This window comes from Lepidochelys olivacea, assembly GCF_965140295.1.
Source record: "Lepidochelys olivacea isolate rLepOli2 genome assembly, chromosome: 2".
In the NCBI taxonomy this organism is placed as follows: Eukaryota; Metazoa; Chordata; order Testudines; family Cheloniidae; genus Lepidochelys; species Lepidochelys olivacea.
The window spans coordinates 155,176,438-155,200,319 of record NC_140412.1 but is presented as its reverse complement, the minus strand read 5'-3'; the positions used below and the strand labels follow the sequence as shown (position 1 = coordinate 155,200,319).

Genomic DNA, 23,882 nt, shown 5'->3' with positions numbered 1-23,882 from the left:
ATTAATTCTAATGGTCTACCATTGTCTTGAAGCTGGTTTTGTGCAAACTGTTTGAGACGTGCCCCTTCCTGTCTTATTGATTCTCCTCCCTGTTGTACCACACTTACAATTTAAAAAGGTCTTAATATACATTTATAATCTGTATACATATCTCAAAATGACTGTTCAGTTCAATGCATTACAAGCTTTCATAAGAGACCTGACTTGATATATTTTATAGTACAATAACATTGTATACAATCAGTTGATTTAACTGCTTACATTTGCGGTTTAAACCTTCTGTTGTCCCCTTGGCATGTCTGGACCTGGATTGTCACAGTAATGTTAACTGTTGTCCAGTGGAGCTCCCACATTCACTTTCGATAGTAAAGCATGAGTAATTCTTGACACAAAGAGAAGAATCACGTTCTCACTGTTAAACAACAAAACAAGCTGGTCTACAAAGCAAAAATGTATGGTAACAATGAATCAGACCTAGCAAAATGTACCATTTAACCAGTTCATATTGGAGTATTTAAAGTTACCCATTAATAATTTTTGTATCAACAGATTTAGCAATTTCCTTAATCTTTCATTAACCTACTGAAATCTTTACTCTTGCTCTGTGTTGGGGGCCTGAAGCATAATCTACATTCCAATTTCCAGTACCTGGTATTTGTAACCTAATACTGTATATTTCATCCCTTGGCCATCCACACAATGGAACTTATCGGTTTCTAGAGTGCACCATAGTGTCACACAGCTAAGTACAGGGTTATAAGATGTTTCAAATCAGTCTGAGTATAGACCATGTTCTCAATTCCATCTTGGGTAAAGGGGTTTATTTGTACTGTGGTAGTCCCACTGTGCCAGGCAATGTACAAACATAGTAAAAAAATAGCCCCTTCCCCAAACAGTTGACAGGTATTAAGTGAGCTCAGGTTATTTCAGAAGATCACGCTGAATGGGGATATGTAAGGAGAGGAAGGGCAATGGTTGGGATCTATGGTTTGTACCCCATGCCATCGGTAGCATTTTCCCTCACGCCCCGCTCTCTCTGTGATCTAATGTGTTTGTGTGCAAGTTTGTAACTACGAATCACCATAGCTCATTGATTTATACTTTCCCACCACATTTCCAAGATGCTGATTACACCTACTCCCTCTTGACAAGCTGTCACATTTCAGCTCGCTCACTGAATTCCAACATGTAAAATAACACACTAACAAACAAGTATTTCTGAAGTTGATCCAATTCCCTTGTGATAGTGATGTGTTGGCAAAACATGAGATAAATGAAAAAAACTTTGCAAGCTAAATTTTTCCAGGTCCTCCCTCCCTGTCAGATGGCACAGGTCTCCTGTCCAAACGTAAATTTGAGGTCCAGTGTCCAAACTCTTCCCGAGCTGCATTAGCACAAGAGATGTTTGAAAGATCAGCATTGATTGACCTTGCTCTGGGTAGCACTGAATGGACTTGGTCCGCTAACCTTCTAAGTACCACAACTCTTCTTGTGGATCTGAGAAGTCATACCTGGACTGAGTCAGATAGGAAGGAACATGGACTTGGCTTTTTCTGGGGAAAAGAGAAGGTAGCATTGAGTGATAGAATGAGTGAGAATACATTTTTTTCTGTGCTGAAATCTGACATTTGCGAGAGTAAATTCACCCTAGAAAGTTTTCCCTGCTCAAAGCAGCTGGTATGCAATTTTTAACTTGTTCAAATCCATTGCCATGCAAAGTTTTGCCTATGAAAAGAGCTCCCATATACAGTATTCCTTTTCCATGGGATTCACCCATAAAGCTTCCCATGTGCAAAGGGCTTACGCATACAAAAACACGATGACAAAAGTATTATCCATCAACACTTCCTATCTCCATTGGCTACAATGATGGAAATGCATGTCTGCTTTTTTTTTAAAAAAATTGCTCTCTTTTTTGTTTCCTAGTACACAAGGCTGTGATAAAAACTGTTTATGAAGGGTACAGTTCTGCAATCCCTAATTATGCAGGGCAGTGTTTACTTGCTCAAGTAGACCCTTTGAAGTAACTTTGTTGATACAATACATGTACACAAACCTTTGGAGTGCTATGAATTATCCTACTATTCTGGCAAAAGGTATGCTTTCATGTCACTAGATACATTGGTGTATCTCTTTGAATAGTCTTTTTGAGTTTCAGCTTAATATCAGAGTTCTAAGGACTTGATTTTTTTTAGTTTGTAAAGAGCATCTTAATTAAGGATTATAAAATGATTTTTGTGCAGGGTAATTGCGAATTTTTAAAAACATGAGTGGAATGGAACAGATAGATCCATTATGGTACAAATTAAGAAGGCTGACTGCATCTTCCCAGTAGTATTCTTAAGTACACATCATTATGGAGAAAGACAGGGATGAGCGTACCACTTACAGAAGCTTATTATTCAGATCATCAAAGAATAACTCCACCCCACATGTGATACAAAGACTATCAACAGACTGCTAAATGAAACAGCTCTAGATACACTGAAAGCCAACTGACACTGGAAATTTAGTACCCGTGTTGCGTGACTTGAAAATCTGTTCTGAGCAAGGCATGGCTCCAGGCCTTGACTGTTGTACTTTAGTAACCATAGCAGTGTGGTCTCTGGAGATCACAATGTTAGTGAATTTTCCTTTATTTCAAAGAAGAGTAATAAGAGAAATGTGGCTTGGAACTGATCTTTTTTTCTTATTTTTACTATGCCATGACCTTGACCAAAATATCTTTGAAGTATTTGCTGGCTGATTCTCTGTTAAGGGACCAGAAAAAACATCAGGATATATAAAGGATCTTGCCAAGATAGGAAGTCCTATCTTTCTCAAAATATTTGTCTTCATTCGCAGGGAGAACTTTTTTATTAATAATGTTTCTAAAACCTCATAATGAAAGAGGATGATAACTTTAATCTCAGAGCTACTGTGGGCACTAAAGTAACCGTGAACTTGCTTTGCACGAACATATTAATTGTTTTTTATTTAAGTAGCAGGTGCAGCTTTTCGTGAGTACATAATTGGATGTACTTGTTTTTAAAAAGAACACAGTCCACAGTTTGATGCCAAGCCCTTTTTTCCATTTGGAAAAAAGTGATTTCATTTTTCATGTAGAATGTAAGAAATATGAGTTTCTTAAACAAACAAAACCAAACACAAACAAACAAGTGTTTGCAGTGCATAGTTAAGTCTGTCTCACATGTTTCAAGTTTTAGCTTGGATTAGAAATTCCATCTGCCATTGAATCCATATGGTTTACCAAATGGCATTTTACAATCATTTATTTTTACAGCTTAGATAATAAAGTTGTATTTAGTTGTCACTGCTCAAATTTCTACTATGAAAGCTTTTGAAAAAGTAAATATACTCAATGTTTGAAAATTGTTTTGGCAGGCAATTGAACTATTATTGATAAAACACTATTTATTACTATGTAGTAAGCACAGCTTGGACAAAGAATTGCAGAATGAAGGTCTTTTAATATTTCTCTATTCTCTAAAATCTAAGAACCAGTCTGTAGCCCTTCCTACACTTCCACACACTCCTGCAAGGTGCCCCCTTACTGTCCGATGCCAGCTATCTATACTGTGGGGGGCTGTGCAGTTTCCATAGGGCTGCTATATTCCCTTCCCCACACATGCAGTAGGAGTGGACAAGTTTGGGCAGGGAATGGGCAGATCTCCAACATTCCAGCCTGTGTTGGGGATGCACACACTGAGCCAGATATAGGGCTGGTGCTGAGTATGTCACTGTGACAGGTTTGATCACAGAAATCCCCTTGGGACTGTCACCTGATGTGCTGAGAGTACCTTTGAGCCTGTTTTCTCTGCCAGTTTGGGTCTTTGGAACCCTGCCTTGTTGAGCCAGACACGCCGGTCTGCTCCCACACTGACCCAGGGTCTGAACCACATGCCCCAAAGCTGCAGACTTAACTGAAACAGCTTAAGAAGTGCTCCTGTCTCCAGCACCCAGACACCCAGCTCCCAGTGGGATCCAAACCCCAGATGAATCCGTTTTACTCTGTATAAAGCTTATACAGGGTAAACTCATAAATTGTCCACCCTCTATAACACTGATAGAGAAATATACACAGCTGTTTGCTCCCCCAGGTATTAATTACTTACTTAATTAATAAGCAAAAGTGATTTTATTAAGTATAAAAAGTAGGATTTAAGTGATTCCAAGTAATAACAGACAGAACAAAGTAAATTACCAACCAAAATAAAACAAAACACGCAAGTCTAAGCCTAATACATTAAGAAACAGATTACAGATAAAATCCCACCCTCAGAGATGTTCCAATAAGCTTCTTTCACAGACTAGACTCCTTCTTAGTCTGGGCCCAATCCTTTCCCCTGGTACAGTACTTGTTAGCTCCAGCTCAGGTGGTAACTAGGGGCTTTCTCATGACTGGAAACTCCTTTGTTCTGTTCCACCCCCTTATATAGTTTTGGCACAAGGCAGGAATCTTTTGTCTCTTTGGGTCCCCACCCCTCCCTCTAAATGGAAAAGCACCAGGTTTAAGATGGATTCCAGTACCAGGTGACATAATCACATATCCTGTGAGACACCAAGCCTTCATTCTTCCTGGCCTGACTCACAGGAAGGCTTGTAGGTAAACAGAGCCATTTACAACCAATTGTCCTAGTAGATGGGAGCCATCACAATTCCAAACCACCATTAATGGCCCACACTTTGCATAATTACAATAGGACTTCAGAGTTATATTTCATATTTCTAGTTTCAGATACAAGAATGATACATTTATACAAATAGGATGACCACACTCAGTAGATTATAAGCTTTGTAATGATACCTTACAAGAGACCTTTTGCATAAAGCATACTCCAGTTACATCGTATTTACACTTATAAACATATTTCCATAAACATATGGCGTGCAATGTCACAGTCACCCCCTGTGGAGCAAAGAGGTAATGAAAGCAGATTCCTGGTCTGTTTCTGGGGTAGCACAACAATGCACTGCCCTGTTCATCTGTACTGAGCCCTCTCTACTGTGGATAATATGTCTTTTCATTGAGTAGTGTTTTAAGATAACATTTTTAAAAAACAGCCAAATACCTGGACTTTAGTTTTGAAGTTTTGCTCCAGCTGGTTTTTTAGTTAGTGTGGATTGTGCTGCAGATTTCCCAGCTAATGTACAATTTTTGTAACATGGACCTTGAGTTAATCACACATAACTTTGCTAAAGTGGAATTAGGGTTCCTGCTGCACAACAGTGCCTTCCATTCCCTGTACTCTTCCAGAACATGGAGCTTCAAAACCTCAGGCTTAAATATTGGGAAACCAGGAGATTCTCAGTTAAGATCTTCCCACAAAAAGCAGAAAAGAAAGTAGGTGTTACAAGAAAGAAAAAACAGGGGTAACTGCACTCTCCACACATCTCCTGCACTTCCCTGCTCTGTTCCATCTCTACCCAAATACACACATCCTTGAACTCCACTCCTGAATCTCACTCCACTACATCAACCCCCATCCCCGTGAACACCTCCTCCAACCACCCTGTCTCTCTTTCTCTCACCTCCTCCAACCCCCCCGTCTCTTTCTCTCGCCTCCTCCAACCCCCCCCAAATACCCCTCTTCCCTCCCACATTTTTCTAACCTCTCCCTACACATACATACATTCACTTAGTCTCCTCCCACACAAACCCTTCCTACTGCTCCAATGCCATTCCAGTTCTTTGAAATATTAGCAGTAGCTTTTCCATGTTTCACAGCTGTGGAGTGAGTTGGAAATTAGTTCTGCATTTTAAAAGCAGACTTCAGTCTCTTGTAGAATATGGTGCAGGGCCTAGATGTGGCAATATATTGATGCAGAACATCCCTTAATAATTTGAGTAGCAATTTCTTGATCCATAAGAACAGTGTTTGACAAAATTCGTACAAGGTAAGTCCACTACCACCTAACAGGGCTGAATACCTCCATCTTACATGGAAGCCAACAAAAATGGGAATTAAGGGCGCCCGGTACCTTGCATTATCAGGCCTTATGTTTCAGAGCGATTCTAGGTCTCGTATATGCTTTCCCAGATGTGGGCAGGCAAATTACCTTGGTTTTTTTGAAGCAGATGGCAAGGTCAGCATTTCTAGCTATCTCAGCTAATGAATAGTTGATGACTGGGAAGTTCTTTGCCGTGTGCACATTGCGAGTATAGTCACCTGCATAAAGGAGCTCACATAAATGCTCCATTTATCTTTATGGAGGTTTTTAGTCTGGAGGTTTTAGTTAAAGACCCTACCAGATGTTTAAAATGTAATAAAATTCCTGAAATCACATCAATGATGGTTTCATTGCTGCAAAGAAGAATCCAAAGAGACAAGATGCCAAAAATCCTTTCTTGTCTCCATCTGATATTGTAAATGGATATGACAGAATACCATCCACAGAGATACTCTCAGCACAGTGAAAGACACAAATGGGAGGAAGTAAGATTCATGTTGCATCTAGACTAGAGCCCTGTTTACAGAAGAAAATAGGACCATTTCCACAATTGGTTTTACTGGAAGAATAGCCATGGAGAAACTAGTGATCAGCACCAGTTCAGCTAGCCAGAGGTAATGCCTGTTCTGAGCAGGGATTAACTCCAGTTGGCTAAACTGATCCTGACTGCAGTTTGTCCTTGTCTACTTTACAGCTAACCCTTGGCTAGCACCAGTTCAGCTAAATCAATTGGTGAAACAGTGCTATTTTCTAATGTAGACAAGGCCCTAAAGCAGTGGTCCCCAAACTTTTCAGGGTTGCGACCCCCCCTTACCCTTGTCTGCGCCCCCATCCTGGAGGAGAGGCGAGGCTATGGCTCCCGGAGTGGGTGGGTGGGAATGCGGACGGGATAAGGGGGCCTCAGCTGGGGCCGTAGGTGGGGGTGGGTCTGGGGCTGAGAACAGAGCTGCGGCCAGGGGCTGAGGTTGGGGTCGAGCCTGGGAGCAAAGCTGCAACCGGGCTGCAGTGGGGGCCAGGAGCCCCATTGAGGCTGGGAGGCTCTCCCTCCCCACCCCCCATGAGGGCTGGCCTTGGCCTGCCATGTCCTCCAGAATGTTCCTCTGCACACCCTTAGGGGGGTGTGCCCCACAGTTTGGGGATCTCTACCCTAAAGTCTTTCTGCTGGACCTCTCTCTAGCCATCCATTTCACACATCGCGGGTTCTTTAACGCATAGTTCACCCTGGGGTGAGTAGCCACACAGGTCCAAATTTCTCAAAGGTGCTCAGCACCTACCATTACGGACAAATGTTCTGAGGAGAGCTGAGCTCTTTTGAAATTCTGGCCATAAATGTCACAAAGGAAACTGCTGGGTGCTGAGCAGTCTTAAAAATCTCACCCTTATGGGAACTGAGCTCTTGAAAACGTGGCCCCACAATGCATGAAAATTAATATATCTGTCCACTGTAATGTTCATGTTTTTAATAAAAACACAGGTTGAGGGAAGGGAAAAGTAGCAATATCATATATATATATGTAGTGACAGGGTCGGGCCAGATGGCTACAGGAGAGTAACAGAAGGCAGATAGATATATTAGCCCCAGGTTAAGTAGGTTCCTTTTCCCTGGGTAAGGTAACAGGGAAGGTTCCCAAACAATCAGAAACCTTCAGGAGACAATTAAGACAGACAGGCTGATTAGAACACCTGCAGCCAATCAAGAAGCTGCTAGAATCAATCAAGGCAGGCTAATCAGGGCACCTGGGTTTAAAAAGGAGCTCACTTCAGTTTGTGGTGTGCGTGTAAGGAGCTGGGAGCAAGAGGTACAAGGAGCTGAGAGTGAGAACGCATACTGTTGGAGGACTGAGGTGTACAAGTATTATCAGACACCAGGAGGAAGGTCCTATGGTGAGGATAAAGAAGGTGTTGGGAGGAGGCCATGGGGAAGTAGCCCAGGGAGTTGTAGCTGTCCCACAGCTGTTCCAGGAGGCACTCTAGACAGCTGCATTCCACAGGGCCCTGGGTTGGAACCCGAAGTAGAGGGCGGGTCTGGGTTCCCCCCAAACCTCCCAACTCCTGGTCAGACACAGGAGGAGTTGACCTGGACTGTGGGTTCATGAAAACGGCCAAACTGAGGGCTGCTGTGAAGCTCCAAGGCGAGCAAATCCACCAATAAGCGCAAGACCCACCAAGGTAGAGGAGGAACTTTGTCACAACTGGTGTTAAAAGTGGGATCTAGTGTGCACAGCGCGGCTGAAGAAGGAGGGTGTTTGGAAAAAAAAAAGGGAGAGGGTTTATTTTATTTTTTTTTTCACCACAATGGAGGAGGTAGTGCGGGCACTGATACAAGCCACAGCTGCCCAGCAGGAGGCTACTCGTGTCCAGTCAGCCGCCCAACAGGAGGCAGTGTGGCTGCAGCAAGAGACTAATCGCCTGCTGAATGACCAGGCTGCTCAAGACTGGGCTATGTTGCAGGAACCGGTAAACCAGGTAAAGGCCCTTACAGAGCTGAACCGTGGCCATGATGGGATGCAGATCATGCGAGCCAGCAATTGGCTGCAGAAAATGACGCGGGAGGATGATGTAGAGGCATACCTCCTGGCCTTTGAGAGGACAGCCCTGCTGGAGGCTTGGCCCTGAGAACAGTGGTCTGGCATCCTCACTCCATTCCTGTGTGGGGAGGCCCAGAAGGCCTACTATGATTTGCCTGAAGAGGCTGCGGCAGACTACCCCCAGCTGAAAGCAGAGATCCTGGCCAGATCTGGGGTAACGACCATTGTGCGGGCCCAGCGATAGCATGAGTGGAGGTACCAGGAAAACAAAATCCCGCGGTCCAATTATATGACCTCATCCATCTCGCACAAAAGTGGTTATGAACTGAGTCCTGGAGTCCGGAGGAGATACCAGAGGTTCTTGTCATCGACCGGTACATGAGAGGACTACCGCCAGACCTTCACGTCTGGGTAAACCAGAATGAACCCTCCACCTACGATGAGGTTGTCACGCTGGTAGAAAGGCGAGGGAGCTGACCCGACCAGTTAAGGAAGAAGCACCCCTGGTTAAACTAGCAGCACCAAGCCCTAGAGCTCGGGTGACTGGGCCGCCAGGAGAGCCCAGGTGGAAAAAGAGAGGGGCTGAAGGCCCACCAGAAGCTACCAGGAGTCGGAGCGCTGAGGTGGAAGAGGATCGTGATGTTAGACTGCCCAAACCAAGAGACCAGGGATAACATACGTCCATGGGACAGTTGGTTATTACCCCACCATCCCAGTAAAAATCGAGATTCAGGGGAACACTACTGAGGTAACAGCAGGTGTAGTCCCTAAACTCTCATACCTGGTGCTCATAGGGAGGGACTTCCCAGGGTTTGGAGACTTACTACCAGTAGGGGAATTGGAGAAAGGGGGAAGCCCTAAAAGTAGTGAGGCACCCACAGCAGACTGTCAACCCTCAACCTTCTCTGAAATATCCCCAGATTTGTTCTCCACTCCCAGACAGCGTAGAAACACAAAAGGGGAAAGAAGGGCAGCTAAGGCCTTGGGAACCCGAATACTGGCCCAAAGCCAGAGGGTCACTCTCTTAGGTTGGCGGACCTGAGCAGCTGAAAAGGAGGCCACCCAGGAGGGAGAAGCACCCGAGTCTGACCCACACCCTAACGCCTCTGAACCAGGAGAGGCAGCAGAGGCCCTAGATCTCGGGCAGATTAGCCCCAGGAGAGGAAATTTTGGACGGGACCAGGCTGAAGACCCAAGGTACGACAACATTAGGAAGGAGGTGACCGAAATAGATGGGGTCCCTGTGGAAGGGAAAACCATGGGACCAGGACCCTACTTTATAATGAAGAAGAATCCCTTATACCGGGTTGCACCAGTACAGGGGCAGAAGGTACAGCAGATCCTACTACCTCAAAAACACCAGAATGCTGTATTAAGTCTGGCCCATAGTCATCTTTTTGGGGGGGCATTTGGGGGTAGAGAAGACCCTGGCATGGGTCCTGCAACGATTCTTCTGGCCCGGAGTACATGAAGAAATGTGGAGGTACTGTGCGTCCTGCCTGGAGTGTCAGCTACACAGTCCCCGTCCCCACTTGAGGGTACCTTTAGAGTTCCCCTTTGAGCGAATAGCCATGGACCTAGTGGGACCCCTGGAGAAGACAGCCCAGGGCCACCAATATATACTTGTCATTCTGGATTATGCTACTCGCTACCTAGAAGCCATTCCCCTGCGGAATACGGCATCTGAAACGATAGCTAAAGAGTTGGTGGGGATCTTTGCCCGAGTGGGGCTACCAAAGGAGATATTAACAGACCAAGGTACCCCATTTATGTCAAAGCTAATGAAGGACCTCTGTACGCTTCTCCATATACATACCCTGAGAACTTCAGTCTATCATCTGCAGACCGATGTGCTGGTAGAAAGGTTTAACCGAACCCTCAAGGCAATGATAAGGAAAGTGGTAAATCGGGACGGGAAGGATTGGGACACCCTACTACCCTACCTTATGTTTGCAATCCAGGAGGTACCTCAGGCCTCAACTGGGTTTTCTCCCTTTGAATTATTATACGGACGCCACCCCCATCGCATACTAAATATCAGAAAAGAAATCTGGGAAGAGAAACCCAATGAGGGGAGAAATATAATTGACTGTGTGTTGCAGATGCAAGAACTGATAGCCCAGGTCACCCCTATTGTACGGGAACATTTGGAAAAGGCGCAGGAGGCCCAGCGAACCCATTACAATCTCCAGGCAAAAGTCCGACAGTTCCAACCAGGGGATCGGGTGATGGTGTTGGTACCCACGGCAGAAAGCAAGCTTTGGCCCAATGGCAGGGGGCCCTGTGAGGTGGTTGAAGCCATGGGGGAAGTAACCTACAAGGTGTGGCAGCCAGGACGCCGGAAACAAGAACAAATTTATCACATTAACCTCTTAAAGCCTTGGCACCAACGAGAGGCGTGTGTAGTGGCCCAAGAGACCCCGAGCCAGGGAAATAACATGCAGGAGCAGATCAGGATATCCACTGATATGACACCAAACCAGAAGAAGGAGGTAACTGAGATGATCAACTGATACCAGGATGTGTTTTCAACCAAACCAGGTCAGACCACCGAAGCATATTACCACATTATCACAGACCCTGGGGCAAAGGTAACTTTAAGGCCCTATCGGGTCCCAGCAGCAAAAAGGGAGGAGATCAAGGCAGAGGTAAAAAGGATGTTGGAGCTGGGAGTCATCGAAGAGTCCCACAGTCAGTGGTCAAGCCCGATTTTGTTGGTGCCCAAACCCGATGGCACCACTAGGTTTTATAATGACTTTCGCTGGCTGCATGAGATATCCAAATTTGATGCATACCCCATACCCTGTATTGATGAGTTAGTTGACCGCCTGGCCCAATTTTTGACCACCCTTGATTTAACAAAGGGATACTGGCAGATTCCCCTTGCCAAAGATGTGAAAGAAAAGACGGCATTCTCTATCCCAGAAGGTCTGTTTCAATATACTGTTCTTCCTTTTGGACTGCATGAGGCACCTGCCACTTTCCAGTGTCTTATGGACAAGCTCCTACGGCCCCATACCAGTTATGCAGCGGCATACCTGGATGATGTGATTATTCATACCCGCGACTGGGAAACCCACTTAGAAAAGGTGGAAGCGGTTCTGGACATGCTAAGACGGGCTGGCCTCACAGCCAACCCAGCCAAGTGTGCTATAGGGCTAGCTGAGGCTAAATACCTTGGCTACATTGTAGGAAGCGGCATGGTCAAGCCCCAACTAAACAAACTAGAGGCTATCCAAAATTGGCCCCGGCTGAATCAGAAAAAGCAAGTCCTGGCATTCCTGGGGGTGGTGGGGTGCTACCGACAATTTATTCCCCATTTTGCTATCAGAGCGAGTCCCTTGATAGACCTGATAAAAGCCTGGGTCCAGACATGGTGAAGTGGACAGATGCCGCAGAGAAAGCATTCATGGATCTATGGACAGCCGTCTGCAGTAACCCTGTGCTTATAGCCCCAGACTTCAACAAAGAATTCATTTTTACAAACAGATACATCTGAAGTAGGATTGGGAGCTGTCCTATCGCAGATGGTCGGAGATGAAGAACACCCAATCCTCTACCTCAGCAGGAAACTCCTCCCGAGAGAGCAGAAGTATGCCGTGGTTGAAAGAGAGTGCCTAGCTGTGAAATGGGCCATGGAAACACTACATTATTACCTTCTGGGACAACGGTTTACCCTTGTGATCGACCATGCACCCGTCCAGTGGATGCAGCGAAATAAAGAGAAGAACGCAGGGTGACCAGATGGTTCCTGTCTCTACAACCTTTCCAGTTCACCATACAACACCGGGCTGGAAGCCACCATGGCAATGCAGATGGCTTGTCATGAGTACACTGCCTGATGTCCCAAGTTGCCCAACCCGTAGTGGTGAGCAGAGGGGGGGGGGGGATATGTGACAGGGTCAGGCCAGATGGCAACAGGAGAGTAATAGAAGGCAGATATATTAGCCCCAGGTTAAGTAGGTCCCTTTTCCCTGGGTAAGGTAAAGGGAAGGTTCCCGAACAATCAGGAACCTTCTGGAGATCATTAAGACAGACAGGCTGATTAGAACACCTGCAGCCAATCAAGAAGCTGCTAGAATCAATTAAGGCAGGCTAATCAGGGCACCTGGGTTCAAACAGGAGCTCACTTCAGTTTGTGGTGCGCGTGTAAGGAGCTGAGAGTGAGAACGCATACTGTTGGAGGACTGAGGAGTACAAGTATTATCAGACACCAGGAGGAAGGTCCTATGGTGAGGATAAAGAAGGTGTTGGGAGGAGGCCATGGGGAAGTGGCCCAGGGAGCTGTAGCTGTTGCACAGCTGTTCCAGGAGGCACTCTAGACAGCTGCATTCCACAGGGCCCTGGGCTGGAACCCGAAGTAGAGGGCGGGCCTGGGTTCCCCCCAAACCTCCCAGCTCCTGGTCAGACACAGGAGGAGTTGATCTGGACTGTGGGTTCATGAAAACGGCCAAACTGAGTTCCAAGGCGAGCAAATCCACCAATAAGCGCAAGATCTACTAAGGTAGAGGAGGAACTTTGTCACAATATACAACTTTAATCTCAAACAATCCCAATGCTTTTTACCAATTGATATATAAACCATATGCAGGAATTAATTAATCCATCTCTGAAATACAGTCCCTCTGTGGTGAAAAAGTGTCCTGGGGTTCTGGGGTAGGGGAAGGTAGGCAAAATTAGACAAATCTAGATTAGGTATGACCAGTGTTAATGTTTGTGTAGTGTACTTCATTTACATCCGTTCTTATTTTTATACTTGTCTTGTTGCTTACATTACCTGGCATAATATTATTCTACATATATTGTCTTCTTTACTGTGTATTGGTTTATGATATTAGTGCATTAAGTTCCATTGCTTAGTCCACTTACTTTAAATATTCCTTATTTTATTTATATAATTATGCCAACATATGTATTTTGTTAAAGTTCTTGAAAAATTGGTTACACTTTAGAATACGACTGCAGTTATATAGTAGTTGTACTACTGTGAAAGTGTTACCCACAATAGTTAATTTTCTGGTTAGAGGATTTTGTATTAGGTACATGTATCAAAAATATATATTCAGAAAAGTTAGTGGAATATAGTAAGTTTGAAATTAAATGGGTGACAAGTAATTTGCTCATGTCATTAACCTTCCAGTTATATGAATTAGTAGTAATTCCAAGTATCATAAAGGTTAACCACATTGTTATTACATTTTAATTAGTCTCTCTATTAAGTGTAACCAAAAAAGGTAAGTTTAAAAAAAGGAGAGAGAACACATTCCAGGTCATTATCCACAATGTCATTCCAAGAAGGAGAATGCTCTTGCATATTTTTGGCAATACAGATGTAATGTTCAAAACTTCTGAGCTATTTAAATGCCTAATTATATTTGAAACTATTATAGCCTCATGTTGATATGCAGGAATTTAATTCTGAGTTATGAAAATCAATCCCCATATATCAAGATGACAAGATACACCCATGTGTTATTTTTCTTTAGCATTTGATAAATAATATTTGATTAGCCCATCATTGTATAGGGGCAGAGTCTGCTCCTCTTGCACTGAGCAGCAACTTTACATCAGAGTCCTATAGATATCGATGGAACTACTCATTGTAAAGACAGAAGAAACTAGTCCATATGATGTAGCAGACAAATCAGTGGGGTACAGATGCTGCTTGTTAACCTCATGGTCAGAGTAAAGCTAAATAAAATTAATAAATGTCTGTTTTAAGCAACACTTTAGTTTCCATCTTTCTGCTATTCCATAATTGAACATTAGGAAAGAAAAGCTTAGAAAATATGTTAATAAATGTCATACCAGTTTTACTTCTTGTGTTTTGTCTTTTGTTGACTTTTTTATTCTTTATTTTATCTCCCTTCTCCCAGTCACTGAATGGCTTTGCCTTGGTGGTGAGTTCAGATGGAATGATATTTTATGCATCATCAACTATTGTGGACTATCTAGGCTTTCATCAGGTAAATGTATATTAAAAGTATTTAGAATGCTTAATGTTGTACAATTTGTAATGGCTTCCTTGCTGTACTTTCTTTTGATACACTCTCTAAAATCATGTACGGTACACTGTTTTGACATGTCCCTTTACAATTGACTAGATATAAAGTATAAATGGACTAAAGGTATATTTATGAGGCAATTTCAGATTAGGATATGGGACTGTAATTTTCCTATTTTTTTATTTTTATTTTTTTTTAGAATTCAGGTGAATGTGTATTCTATGTAACATCCCAGAAGACATTTTGAGCTATTCTGTTATTGTGAATCTTTGGTAAACAAAGACATGAACTGTTACAAATATAGAATATACCCCTAACACTCATCATTGTAATTTATCCCTTCAATTTAACATTCAGAACAAGCATTATTTTAATAAATGCAAAAATTACCTTAATGCAACATTGATGGATATTTTGCACGTGCACAAAAGTCAGGAAATTAAGAATTAAGGCTTAAAAGATCCTCACTACAATACTGTAGTTTAAAATAAAAAGTAAACGTGAGAGTCAGGAAATTCAGAAATAATATTCCTCAAGCAATCTTAGCTCTGACCCAATATCCCCACCAACCATCCACCTAATGGGGATATAGAGATAATAGCCCCTAGCCAATGAACTTACATCCTAAACATTGTTTATTGGAATTATTTCAGACTGATGTAATGCACCAAAATATATACGATTACATTCATGTGGATGATCGCCAAGATTTCTGTAAACAACTGCACTGGGCCATGAATCCTCCACAACTGGTATCTGGACAACAACTGCAGACAGAAACAGGTAGGTTTGTGTAATATTCATTAGAGATATAGGAATTGTCATAGTGAATCCAGATCAGTGGTCCATCTAGTCCAGCAGCCTGACTTTGATAGTGACTAGTGCCAGATCCCTCAAACCAAGGTGCAGAAACCCTCAGAGTGGACAATTGCAACACGATGAGCCCATGGGGGATCTTTCTTCCTAACTCTTGACAGTTAGAAAATGGTTTATGCCTTGAAGTGTGAGAGTTTACATTACTTTTTTTTTCCTATCGAATGTAGCTGTAGATCTTCTCATCATCCATAAAAATGGTTAATCCTACTAAGCTCTTGTCTTTAAATAACATATCAATATTTCTCTCAATCACAAAAATACAGTATACAGAAGGTTTCTGAACACTATTGCTACAGCAGTTAATAATTTGCACTTCTATGGTATTAAACCTTTCATTAAAAGATTTTAAAGGACTTTATAAATGGGCACCCCTGGAAAGTGGGTAAGTATTTGTGCTGTCATCCCATTTGCTTTCTCACACTAAACTACCTGGATAAAAGACCTCTAAAGAACAAGTAGGTGCTGTAGTCCATTTTCCTTGATTCAGTACTGTCCCGGCATGGTGTTAGGGCACCCTCTGCTGTTTAGAGGTGCTTTCTATCAGATGAGGCATAAAACAGAAATCATGACTACTTCTAGTCATTAAAGTTCCCTTTCTCTAAGAATACAAGAGGGATGTGAACTCGAGCAACTGAGCCATGATCCTTCTTTGGTGACTGCATTCTGTCACTCTAAATTCCCCTTGCAATTTTATCTGGAGAAATTATTATTCATTTCTATACAAAATTTCTGTGTAGTGTTGCTGTGCAGTTTAGGGCTGCTGAATAATTACCACATTTCACATCACAGGTGTCTGTATTGTAGAGGTAAAGTGATCCCCCAGCATAGTCTAAATATCAGTTTAAGTTTAAACACTACATTGTGGGATTCTTTGGAATAAAAGTATCCATTACTACTACTGTTAATAATTTGCACTTCTATGGTATTAAGCCTTTAATTAAAAGATTTTAAAGGACTTTATAAATGGGCACCCCGGAAGGTAGGTAAGTATTTTTATTCCCATTTTATAGACAGACAAACTAAGGTATGTAGAGGTTGTGACTTGTCTAAGGTAGTAATAGTGGTAATAATAATATCCCCAGTAAAACTTCAATATAGAGTTGAGGTTGAAACTTTATTGCCCTTTTAAACACAACATCTTTTAGCAATAATATTTGATTAATGAGAAACGCGAGAAAACCGAAAATGTTCAGTTAAGGTTTCAACTCTAGCCTTAGCTCAGACATGCCACACCTGCTCACGTTCCAGCTACAGGCCACAGAGAACCTTCTCAGCACATGAACATGAAGTCTGCCAAGTTTTTTTATTTATTTTATTTATGTTTGTCCAGCTAAAAAGTAAGAACAGTTTCTGACAAGTGAAAAAATGCTCTTTGTTACCCAAGGCCTAAAACTTTCAGAGGAATTGAATACCCAGAACTCCAGTTTAAGTCAATAGTAATGGTGAATTCTTTGAAAAATCTGGTGCCTCAAATTGGGCACATAAAAATTGGAGGCACCCAAAACTAGTGATCATTTCTGAAAATGTTGGCCCCACTTTCTCTGTTCTCCTTTCTAGACAATGGGGGTGATACTGTAACTACCTCACAGGGTTACTAACTGGAAATAACCCATTTTGTCCAGTTCCTGGAGTCTGTCATAATTTGGGTAAAATGTATGAAGTCCTTCAGACCTTTCACAAACTTAAAGTACACCAGACCCATGGTAAAATGTATATCCATCACTGAAGGCTAACGGAGCATTAATAGGTTTTTCAGATGGGTAGGAAGAAACTTGCAAGCAGCACCATGCAGCAGGAGTCCATGGCTGGCTTTTAAACTCAGAAAATTTATACAAGTCTTTTAACTTCAAAAGCAGTCCCCATGAAGCTTATGGTTTCCACAGGAGTTCTTGCAGTCTTTGGAGAACTTTGTAAAATATGGTCCCTTCTTTATAGAAGAAATAAATACCTCTCAATGAAACAAAATGCACTAGGCCAGGGGCGGGCAAACTTTTTGGCCGCCACATCGGGTTTCCAAAATTGTATGGAGGGCCGGTTAGGGGACTCTGTGTTTCCCCAAACAGCCAGGCATGGCCCAGCCCCCGCCTCCTATCCGACAACCCCGCTTCTCACCCCTGATGGCTCCCCCAGGACTCCTGCCCCATCCAACCCCCCCGTCCCCTGACGGCCCCCCCAGGACTCCTACCCCATCCACCACCCCCTGTCCCCTGACCACCCCCGGACCTGCTCACACGTGCCTGCCCCCCGCCGCCCCATCCAACCCCCCTCTCATTCCTGACTTGCCCCCTGGGACTCCTGCCCCTTCCAACCACCCCTTCTCCCTCTCCCCTGACCATCCCTGGACCCCCCACCCCTGCCTGCCCCCTGCCGCCCCATCCAACCCCCCTCTCATTCCTGACTTGCCCCCTGGGACCCCTGCCCCATCCAACCACCCCTTCTCCCTGTCCCCTGACCACCCCCAGACCCTCCACCCCTGCCTGCCCCCTGCCACCCCATCCAACACCCCTTCTCCTTCCTGACTGCTCCTCTGGGACCCCTGCCCTATCCAACCCCCGTGTTCCCTGCCCTCTGACCACCCCAACCCTTATCCACACCCCCGCCCCCTGACCACCCTCACAACTCCCCTGCCCTCTATCCAACCCCCCCTGCTCCCTGCCCCCTTACTGCGCTGTCTGGAGCACCGGTGGCTGGCAGCGCTACAGCCGTGCCTCCCAGAGCACTGGGTCAGGCCGCGGCTCTGCAACTGCACTGCCTGGCTGCCCAGAGCGTTGCGCTGGCGGCTCAGTGCGCTGAGGCTGCGGGGGAGGGGGAACAGCAGGGGAGGGGCCAGGAGCTCAGGGGCCAGGCAGGAGGGTCCCACAGGCTGTATGTGGCCCACAGGCTGTAGTTTGCCGACCTCTGCACTAGGCATTTAACAAACTGTAAAAACAGTATGCAGACATTAACTAAATTTGAACAATATATTTTGGAAATTAGCAGTGATGATGAACACTCTCAAATTTTGTTCTGGGTATGTACAGTAGAGAATTGCAGTAAGTCTCAGAGTTCACACTTCTAGAGAAGTACTCATGTTTCTTTTGAGAAATGCATACTGCAAAAACTATGCACTGGTGCTCATAACTGGTACATGCTTTACAAAAGAACTCAGGAGGCATCAGCTAACCTTTGGCTGACTGATGCCTGTCAGCAGTGCCAATAAGCATTTTCTCCTAATGTTCTTCCTTTTTTGTCTCTTTTCTTTGAAAAGTGTAGCAAACCAAAAGGAAAAACCTTTTCTATGTTACTGTAAGATTAATTTTGCTAAGTTAAAAATCACAAAAAGTCACAAAATACGAAAGTTTATGTTCCCCCAGGCAAATTAACTTAAGCTTATTGCACAGCTGTTGTTTTGTGATGTACTCCTAGCAGATATTAATATTCATGACTGAATATTCACTACAAAATATTCTTTTTAGGAATTTCTTTAACTGTGTGTTCAAATATGTACACAGAATTTTCATTTTGAGTTCATATAATCTGACATATGTCACCCACATTGTTTGTAGGAGAAGAATACATTCTCAGTAAGATGTTTAAGGCACAAGAGTGTGACAGCATGCCAACAGATTATTCTTCCTTTTTAACTCGTTGTTTCATCTGTCGAGTCCGCTGCCTGTTGGACAGTACTTCCGGTTTCCTTGTAAGTCTAATTTTGTGAAACAAGCTGTGGCTGAGTAGCACAAATTTAAATGACCTCTTAAAGATATTTGAACATGATTGTATGAATTGCATGCACTGATATGGAAATACAATTTTAGGATGTCTTCTATTTTTGACAGTTTTTTAATTAGTTGAATGTTTTTATTTATGATTTTGCATCATTGGAACTGTCCCAAATGACAATCTCTATTAGTTAAGACACAGGTAGCACTGCTGTGGTTAAGGATCTATCGGTACTAATGTTACCACACTCCTATTTTGGGACACTGTAAACACTCAGTTATAAAGTATGAAATTTTTGTCATTGTTCCAGCATGCAGCTGACTAGAACTTTATATAAGAAAAGAACACAAGTAAGTATTGGGCATTCTTAAGATACTTGAGCTGTAATTCTTTGGGAAACCCAGAGTATATTTCCATACATACTAGTACTTGAAAAATGCTTTTCTATATTTATATTCAGTTTAAAAGTCCTGACCTCATACGTTCTCTCTTCCTCCATCCCACAAACATAAACATCATGACCGATGTCTCCACCTAGCAAAAATTAAAGAGGCAAAAAGTGACCATTTTGCTCAGTGTTTTTGTACACCAGCCTAGAACCCTCTATTTTCCCCTTTCATCTCCCAAACAAAGGGGAAGCTAAGATGAAAGATGAGGATTAAAATGATCAGCTAAGAAGAACTCTGTGGAGAAAAGGCTGTGGTTCAAGATTTCCCTGAGCACTGCTGAGCTCAAAGTTTCAGGCAAGGTGGGCAGAGTTTTGCAGATCCCCCTTACAAAAGGTCCCTTGGTCTGAACCATAACAGGAAAATCCCCCCCAGGAAATGCATCACAAAAATTGATAGGATTTGAGGGTTCCACAGTAATTTCTCCTTCTCCTACAACAAACTCAGCCTCACCAGAACCTTCATTTTCCTGCCACTGACTGACACTTTTCCCGTCACTTTTCTATCAATTTGTAAAGGGTGTCTGTGAAACTCTTCTCCTGCTCTCACCATTCCCTCCATTTACAGGCAAACACTCTCCTTCTCCTCTAAGTCTTCCTCCTGGGTTACAGCACCCCTCACACCAAATGTATTTTTTCATGGCAGTCTGAATCTTCAGTTGTGTTCCCTAGTGTTGACTCATGAGATTCCTGTCTGGCTTACTTGAAACAGGCCCTGCATTCTCTTCTCCGCTTTCTGTTCTACATCCAAGCATGCTGTTCCCTCCAGATACTCCCTTCCTGACCCAGAAGGCTCTTCGCTCACCTTCAGCTCCTCCCTTCATTCCACACACACTTATATCTATTCTCTAAAGTTACCTATGGCTTTGCTTCTGGAGAGGAGGACTGCCAAACACAAGGGATTTCCCTGCTCAGGACACTGATCCACAGCAGAGTTTGAGTCCCCATCTTATTATGTAATTCCCAGCACCTTCTCCCCAATATGGAAGCAAATGTTTGTCCTTAACCCGGTGGTGCTCTGTGCTAATGCACAAAAGCATGTTTAACTCATTAGAAAGACAGGCTCTTTGCTAATTATAAGGTGAATGTTTCCATCTAACCTTCCCCACCAAATACACCTTCCCTGTAGAAAACTCTTCCTTAGGTTCCTTACATGGCATTTAAGATAATCAGACACTCACCTTTTGTAGGCAAGAGCAATGTGGCTCAGTTTATCACAGTCCTTGAACCACAAGGTCTCTGATCTAGAGTCAGCTGTTAAGAAGTGAATAAAGTCTAAGGGCTTGAGTGTTGACACTGAAGGAGAAGGAGACCTTCTCTCTTTATGCAGGTTTCAGAGTGGTAGCCGTGTTAGTCTGTATCACCAAAAAAAAACAAAACAAAAAAAAAAAAACCCGAGGAGTACTTGTGGCACCTTAGAGACTAACAAATTTATTTGGGCATAAGCTTTCATGGGCTAAAAGGTGGGTTTCAGCCCACAAAAGCTTATGCCCAAATAAATTTGTTAGTCTCTAAGGTGCCACAAGTACTCCTCGTTTTTTTTTTCCTCTTTCTGCACTATCCTGGCAGCTGCTGAAGTAAGCTATAGGCTTCCTATAATCCTCCCTACTCCAAGCTACAAACTCAGCTCTAAAACACAATCCAGAACATACACAGTTGTGAGGACTGGTAGAGTTTTCATGATGTCATTTTAGGTGTTGCCGGAAGCATTGTTTCATTTGTTGTACGCTAAACAAAGAACTTTGTGTGTGGGGGGGGGACATTTATTAAGTCTATATACAAGATAAAAAAAGAAAAAACAAGTGATAATATTTAAAATTCAAAGGATCAACTTTTAGATTGTATAGTCTTTGGGACAGAGACTGTCATCTGTTATACATTTGTACAATGCCTGGTACAATGGAGTCAACCTGGCTGTGGCCTTGAGATGGTATCACAATATAAATGTTAACAACAATAATAATCCCTCTCCCTCTCTAATTGTGCATAGAGCCTTTTAAAGGGAAAACCCATTTTTAAAAGTCTCAGATAACTTTGTTGAAGATAAGAGAAAGTCAGTTGTAGGTGATAACTTCCAGAGTCTTTTATTAAAGTCCAATCCTGTTTCTTCTTAAGTTAAAACAAGACACACAAAAAAACAGGGAGAGAAAAATAGCAAGAGATAGGAAAATATTCTGTCTTGGATGCTTGCAGTTCACTTGCTGCTAGGCCATGGGCATAGTATATGACCCAGTTAGCTACTTCTGGGTCCAGGCATTACTCCTGTAGCTCTGGAAAACATTTGGCTGGAGTGCTTGTATTTTCCTTTGGTAGGCAAACTTCTACTGAGATCAGGCTGCTGTTAGCTGTGAGCAACTTGGCAGGCTAAGCATTGCAAGGTTAGATTTGTCCTGTTGGCTGAGCTCTTACAGTCAGAAGATAAAAAGAGAGATGGAGAAGTGGGAGAAGTGAGGGAGTGGAAGTCGATGCACCAGGAAAGAGATAATACTAAGAAAGCTCAGGTTCCCATCTCAGGAGTTTCTCAGGCACCTTGGAGGCAATCATGTCATGTGCTCCCTCCGGGCTGTGGTGGTTGCACTGTCAAGCCATTACCCGTAGCTGGCAGAGCAATGAGGTGAATGCCTCCCTGAACCTTTGCACTGGTTCCTGACCATGTCAGCAGAGGGAAAGGGGTGGAACTGCAGTATGTTCCAGTCTGTTGAAGAAGCCCTGAGATACAGTGGTCTGTCCCTCCAGACTCTTTCTTCTCAAGTCTCAGCAGCAGTGTTGATCTTTGCTTAGCACCCTGCTCTAGGACAGAACTGTGCAGAAGGCACTAGTCCCAGACTGAAACTCCAAACCTCCCCCCATCCCTGACATCTGATTGTGGGTACAGTGGAGGGTAAAGGTCTTCAGACAGGGACTGAAGGTTCCCTTCCTGCCCCATACAAAGTATCCTGACATTTTGAGCCTACCTTCCCTCCCATCTGCATGGTTCCTCTGCATTTTGCCCCAGCCATGTACCTCCCAGAGAATACACACAATTATTTCACAAGGGGATGGGGGAGAAAGGAAGAAAACTCAGGAATCTTCATCCTGGAGAGATCAGAGCATGGAAGAAAAAACCCAGTTCCAGCTCCAGACTGAGGCATACAGGAAACTGTTACTTATGCCTCATAAGCTGCTAGACTTGGCTAATGGAACATGATACAGAACTTCTACTCCAGCAACAGGAGGGGGAAAGGCTAGTTAAAAAGTCTCCATTCTAATCAGTATTATCTCCCCTTTCCATGTTTCAGAAGTTGATTTGGACAGCCACACATTAAACATAATAAAGATAATGAAATACATACTAAGGGTTTATCTGCATGTGTTAGAACAGATAGAACGTGAATATATTCAATATTATTTGAACATTATGGTCTATAGATCATATTACCATTTAAGTGTTTTATACATTGAATGCTTATGATGATTTTATTCTGTTTCTTTACATAACAGACAATGCAGTTTCAAGGTAAACTGAAGTTTCTCTTGGGACAAAAGAAGTCCTCTTCAGGAACAATATTACCCCCTCAGTTGTCCTTATTCTGCATAGTGGCACCACTTCTGCTCCCTTCTATGACAGAGCTGAAGATGAAAAGTCTGCTTGTGAAAGCGAAACACAAAGCTGATGATGCAGCCACAATGGATACAAAGTATTTTCAAATGAACCTTTTAGTATTTATCATTACTTACTGTGGATTTATATTTATTAAACATGTAAAAAGCATAACTTATTCTAAATATCCCTCTGTTTAAAAACTCTCAATCTTAATAACGATATCTAGCTTCTTTCAATATTTTTGTTCTTTCCTTGCTATTGTTCAAAAGATATCAACATAATAAATAGTTGTGTTAGATGTAAAAGTGGCAAATAAAAATATATCCATTCATTTGGAGGGAGTTCTCAACTTGCCACAGTGTGTAGCATGGCTACTGTTTAAAGAATGACCCCATGGGCAAACCTTAGTAGCAAACCGAGGAAGGGGGAACATTTGGATGCTAAATGTGCCTGTATGTGTATCTGGATGCATGTGAGGGAGAGGCAGACCTGATCTACACTTTAAAATGGAACACACTTGTCAACAATTGTGCTAGCTGACCTGGGGCGGAACATGATGCAGCAGTCAGTGTAGCCCGGGACAAAGTATGTCTGGTATTTGCTCCTTGGTAAATTTCCTGCCTCTTTTGTGATTAAATCTCAGATTTAATGTTTAGATTAAAACAACAAGGAGTCTGGTGGCGCCTTAAAGACTAACAGATTTACTTGGGCATAAGCTTTCGTGGGTAAAAAACCCACTTCTTCAGATGCATGGAGTGAAAATTACAGATACAGGCTTAAATATATATTGG

The 23,882-nt window shown here is 43.1% G+C and overlaps 1 protein-coding gene across 1 annotated transcript in view; it reads left to right on the top strand.

Annotated features, from left to right (window-relative positions):
* Positions 1–23,882, top strand: part of AHRR (aryl hydrocarbon receptor repressor) — a gene marked incomplete at its 3' end in the record, with an annotated part of 128,975 nt that overhangs the window by 87,051 nt on the left and 18,042 nt on the right. The window contains exons 4-7 of the mRNA XM_084621703.1: positions 14,357–14,446; positions 15,139–15,268; positions 18,907–19,040; positions 22,989–23,185. Of these exons, the coding sequence (XP_084477829.1) occupies positions 14,357–14,446; positions 15,139–15,268; positions 18,907–19,040; positions 22,989–23,185 (551 nt within the window). The remainder of the gene's footprint in view (positions 1–14,356; positions 14,447–15,138; positions 15,269–18,906; positions 19,041–22,988; positions 23,186–23,882) is intronic.